The 5,497-nt window shown below is 37.7% G+C and overlaps 1 protein-coding gene across 1 annotated transcript; it reads left to right on the top strand.

Annotated features, from left to right (window-relative positions):
• The first annotated feature begins 546 nt into the window (after positions 1–546).
• Positions 547–2,576, top strand: LOC121938229 (F-box/WD repeat-containing protein 9-like). The gene is made up of 4 exons (XM_042481499.1): positions 547–821; positions 915–1,118; positions 1,199–1,264; positions 1,361–2,576. The coding sequence occupies exons 1-4, from the start codon at positions 657–659 to the stop codon at positions 1,433–1,435; spliced, it is 510 nt and encodes a 169-aa protein (XP_042337433.1). The 5' UTR covers positions 547–656; the 3' UTR covers positions 1,436–2,576.
• The last annotated feature ends 2,921 nt before the right edge of the window (positions 2,577–5,497 follow it).

Here is a 5,497-nt window from a genome sequence, read left to right as displayed (position 1 = left end):
TCAACAGAGTTAAAAATATTGCAAAATTTAATTTATAGAAATCCTGAATGCTTCTAAAAATTGTATTCATTTATTAAAACAAGTTTGTTAAAAAGTTACTTACGTTATAACGTTGGCTAAGCCTTTGCTTGCTTACTTGACTTACGTTTTCTGTGCAACATTAAATGTCAAACAAATTTGGAAGTTGTTGCATCTCCCACTGTAACTTTTGCACACTGAAATTAGTTTTTTAATGACCACAACATATTTTTTTTGTCTTTTGTATTGTTTTTTTTTTTCAACCGTCACTTAGTAACAAAAGATTAGTTCTTCATGTTTTTTTCCAGCAGCTTGACTGGAAGCTCTCAGTTTGGTTCAAACAAAGTGGATCTGGGAAAATTAAGTGACGACTTTCTATAAAATGAATATTGTTAACGGTAGTTGATTCAGTAAATTAATTGATTCGTGACACACTTTTAAAATGATTTTTTTTTTTATCTTTGAGCTTCGGCTATTTTCAAGTCAAAGGGCTTAAGTACAAGTTGAGTCACAATTCATTGCTGTTAATGTCCAAGTCGAGTGATAAGTCTTTTTTTTTTTCGAGTGAAGAAATCAAATTATGACTCGACTCCAGGTGATGCGACCGGAGTCTGCAACTTTGCAAATCACTTTGTGACATGATTCTGTTAACAGCTGCTGAGCCCCTGGTGAAAAGCCTTCGTCTCCATGGTAACGCTGTAATGTGCCTAGCTGCAGATGACAAGTACATCATCTCTGGGAGTAAAGACTGCACTGTGGCTGTCTATGACCGCAGGGCGGGCAAGGGCTTAAAGAAACTTCGGGTAGATGCAAACACACACGCTGTGTCTTAAGTTTGCATTTGTGTGCATAAATGCTTCGATACGACTAACTCCAATCATACCCTCCATTTCTAGCTGAGCTCTTACCTGCTGTCCATGAGCTACAGTGGCTGTGAAGTTTGGGCAGGAGACAACAGCGGCATGCTCCACTCCTTTTCCATGCAGGCGGGGAGCTTAAAACCTCTGTCCCAGTTTGATGTGGGACACACAGCACTGGTCACTGGCATCCACAGGTCCCCTGGAAGCCTCTACACCTGTTCATCTGATCGCACTGTTAAGGTAGGATGAACCAAAGTCCTTTTTAACTCTTTAAACCAACTACTAAAGTCATAGATTGTAAATTCTTGACTGTATTGCAGGTACATATCCCCTGTGCCCCTCCGAGGACGTTATGCACACTGAATCACCAAGCTGGAGTCAACGGGGTTAGTGCTTTGTACTACAATATGTAGATAATTATTATTATTATTTTGTTGCTATTTGTCTCACTCATACTCCATGTCTCTGTCTTCAACTGACAGCTGAGTGTGGAGGCTGGAGTCCTCGCTGTGGCCTCAGGAGACGCGTCTGTGGAAATCTGGAGACCCAGAAAATGAAAGTGCAAGACCTGTAAACTATGTGGCAACACTTGAAGGCAGGTAGTGACGAGACCTGAAGCCTATCAACACCGTGCTGGTCTTTTAGCATTTTGGAATTTAAAACAAATATATAATGCCAAAAAAGAAACAGCTTCTTTTGCGTTGCAGGCTGGCTATATTAAGACAGATGGAGACAAGCAGGTAGGACTGCAAATATAGACAGTTGAGTCCTGTATGGTACATATGGCCAAACAAATGATTTTGTTTTGCCGCACTGCCAAACACAAATGTTGTTGGAAATATTCACTACCATTTGTTTAATTTAGTTGATATTCATTTTTTATTCTTTCTTCTTGTGTTTATATGGTTTAATACTGGAGGTAAGGTTGGAAAGGTGTATTCAGATCAACCTTTATTTTAATTTATTGTTTGACGCTAAGAGATTTCTCTACAGACGAAAAAACAAAAACCTGAACACATGAAGAAATGTCTTTGTCAGTAAATCAATGTTTGTCTCAAGCACATAATTACCATTTTGTGCCAGTACTCAAACATTTCAAAGACATGGTGTTTGTCTTTTGTGTTTTTTAGATGTTGTGTGTTTAAACCAGTGTGTAGTGTTAACATGCTCCCAAATTGATGAATCCGTTAGAATAACTGACATTATACCAAACACAGTTACTTGTCATGTACAGTGAAATACTTGTAACCGAGTCCCCTGTGACACACTGATTGTATTTGCAAAGATATTTATTTGAAAACACTCCTCAGTGCTAATCAGTATAATCTTTTTGTATGTATGTCTGCCGTGTGTGTGTGTGTGTGTGTGTGTGTGTGTGTGTGTGTGTGTGTGAGTAAGTTTAAAAAAAACTATGTAATTGCCTGGATTAATCCAACTATTAATCATTTGCACAATACTTGATGGATGCATTCATTAAAACACACTGAAAGACTATTTCAGCAGAAGATGCCATCAAATGGCCTGAGATCTGGAGTCTGAGTTATGGCTCGATGTGTGTGTGAGAAGTCACGGTGGAACAGCTTCGTGCTGGATGTTTGTACAAAACAGCTATTAAAGTTTCAAATTGTTTACTCGAGTCTTTAGTCTGGTTCCCCCGTGTAGTTCCTTACTGTTGGAGGATAGAGATTAAATATTTTTAAGCGAGGTGTGTTGGACTTTTTTTTTCTTCAAATCATGTTTATTGACTTTTTTTCCATGTAAAATAAAAAGAACAAACATTCACAAACCCCGTTCGTCTAATCCCACATAACAAAATCTTGGTGAAGGGGAAAACTTAGACAAATGTATCAATTATTGATAAAATAAATAACAAAAATCATAATGATAATAATAATAATTCGCATATATACCTTAACACATTTTAACCAAAAATCAAATAAATATAATTCCTTTACTAAATAAAAAAATCAGGAATGTACAAAGCAATCATCTTGTTTTCTCTTCCTATTACTGACCATGTACTCTATCTATACTATAAATTAAAAGCTAATTTGGAGTAGTGATGATAAACCTTATTTATCTAATCACCGGCATCTGCAAAGTTAAATCATTCATAAAATCTAAGAAAGGTGTCCACATTTCATAAAAGTGAGAAGGATTTAGTGGCATCAAGCGGTGAGGATTACAACGAGCTGAAACTCCACTAATGTGCCAAGCGTGAGCTCCCTGTCTGAATTCCTTCAATGTTTAATGTTCAGGAGGTTTTTAACCAGGAGCCGAATTATCCACAGCGGTCTTCCTCTCCCAAACAAACAGATCCGGCGATGTAAGCTGGTAAAAATACTGAATAAAGCAGTTTCGCTTTAAAATCTGTGTTTTTCTGATGCTGTTTGGCTCATCGCGGTGCAGCTGCTAACTGCAGTGGCAGATGTGAAAATGAGAACGGCCGTGTCTAGAGCCAGCGTTTGGTTTTTCTGCTCTTGGCTACTGCAGAAACATGGCCGGGCGACATGAGGATCTCTGTGGACGAGGACCTGCTCCCTATGTAGATGTACACGGCTCATTTTAAGATTACAAAAACAAGAGGATTCTTATTTTCAGGTCATAATGTACCTAAGAAAACATACTTATTAAATTAAAATCCATTTCTGTAAATATATTCCTCTGCATTCTACACATTGGACCTATAATGGACACAAAAAAAATATTATTTTGTTATATAAAGACACAACATTAAATAAAGCCTTTAAGTGAAAACCAAAGCTATTAACAAATGCAAAACCAATATATGTACATGTCTGCCTCAGTCTTTAACCCTTTGAAACCTGAGCAAACAGATAAAAGGCAATGAAACCTTAAGAAAAATATTACCCCAAAATTAGAAAAATTAATTTAAAAAAAACAAAAAATGAAATGATGTGGGGAAAAACAGGGCTTAAAAATGATACTAATTCTGTAGAAATAATCTTAAATATATTATGATGGTTAAAAATCATCAAAGTTTTTGGGACATTTTTCCCTAGCTTCCTTAAAAACCTTTAAAATTTAATAATTCCTTGCAATTTGTGGAACGGTTCTTGCCAAATTGCTCATTGCCTTTTGCCATTTCTCTTTTTTTTCAAAAGAAAGCAAACCAATTTGATCAAATTTACAAGGTTTAAATACTTGTTGGTGTCTGGATCCAACATGAGAAAAGTGATCCAGGTTTTCAAGGGTTAACTTAGGCTTAAAATGCATTGTCTAAAACAAGTTTTTTCAAGGGAAAACATAAAGACAGTGTAATAGTTTGTGCCCTCTCAGTGGAAGATGATTAATTGCCATATTAAAAGGATTATTGTGTACACTCTCGATAATAGAAAATACGTAGGCAGAGGTTGTCCATATAGGAGTCTGTTGCGTTGGCCATTTCTACTCGGGACCGTCAGAGCAGCACGCAGGTCTTCTTATCTTTGAAAGGATTGGCCGAGGCAGCGATGCCGGTGAGCAGAGGGTCACTGCGCCTGTGCTCCTGACAGTACCGCACCAAGTCTGCTGCTGTCAGGGAGATCTGCTGGGAGAAAGGTGGACAGGATGGCGTTTCACAGGATTTTAAACGCTGAAATAATCAATAAGAATAAGTCAATAAATAAATGTAAAAAAACAGTTTGACACTGGATGCTAAACACAGAGGTGTGGAAGAGTGGAAATCTTCAAACAACTGATCTTAAATGGTGCAGCTGCGGCCTGTGATGAAGCCAGCATGCATGTAGTTAACAGATGATCTAAGTCTTTCTTTTTTTTTAAATTGCAAGACAAGATAGAGCAGTAACATAACTAATAAACACCAACATGAAATAAAAACGGTGAAAACAGGTCAGTTAAACCAGTCATTCTGGTTTAAATAAAAAAGGGGAGAGAGGTGATATGATCGGATTCCTAACATACCTTGATCCTCTCCATGCCTGCCTCCACCCTCAGTTGGTCCACCAGTTTCTGTGCCTGAATAACACTGCTGCTGCTGCACATCTTTCCTGACATTGACCTCAAAAAAAAACTGTGCCGTCTGGACTCAGTATCCTTCGTCAAAAGGAGCACGAGGAAAATGATTCAGATCAGTATGAATCCAAAGAGTCAGCACAGGTTGTGCAGGAGTTTCGGCAGAGGAGCTTCCAGTTCTCACCTGTGCCCTCTTTTTATTCACTGTTGGAGACAGTTCAAAGGCTCTGTGATATAAAAGGTCATACAGCACAGTGCTGGAAAGGTCACAAACATCACACATCACTTCACAGACACCAGCGATTAAAGGAATATTGGCTAAAGCATTATGCTATGCTGCAGGTATGCTTATGGCCTTTAAGCTACAATATGTATGTTTGTTTTTTTAAAAAAAAGGAGCAGCTGACTTGTTCAAAAAAAGTACCATTTGTTTAAGCTAAAACAGTAACGATAGACATTTGAGCGCATGCTTTTATGAATGGTCCTAGTGCGTGCTGTATCTAAACAACTTTCTGTATAGTTTTATGGCCTCGTCACATGATTAAATAGAGACTTGACACAATACACCAACATATGTATGGTGGAAATACTCAAGATTGAAGATTCAGTCTATTTGTCACAGCAGTGGCACAGAAAAGAACATA

The sequence above is a fragment of the Plectropomus leopardus genome, unplaced genomic scaffold (genome assembly GCF_008729295.1).
Source record: "Plectropomus leopardus isolate mb unplaced genomic scaffold, YSFRI_Pleo_2.0 unplaced_scaffold28915, whole genome shotgun sequence".
In the NCBI taxonomy this organism is placed as follows: domain Eukaryota; kingdom Metazoa; phylum Chordata; class Actinopteri; order Perciformes; family Serranidae; genus Plectropomus; species Plectropomus leopardus.
This window is presented reverse-complemented; position numbering and strand designations above follow the sequence as displayed.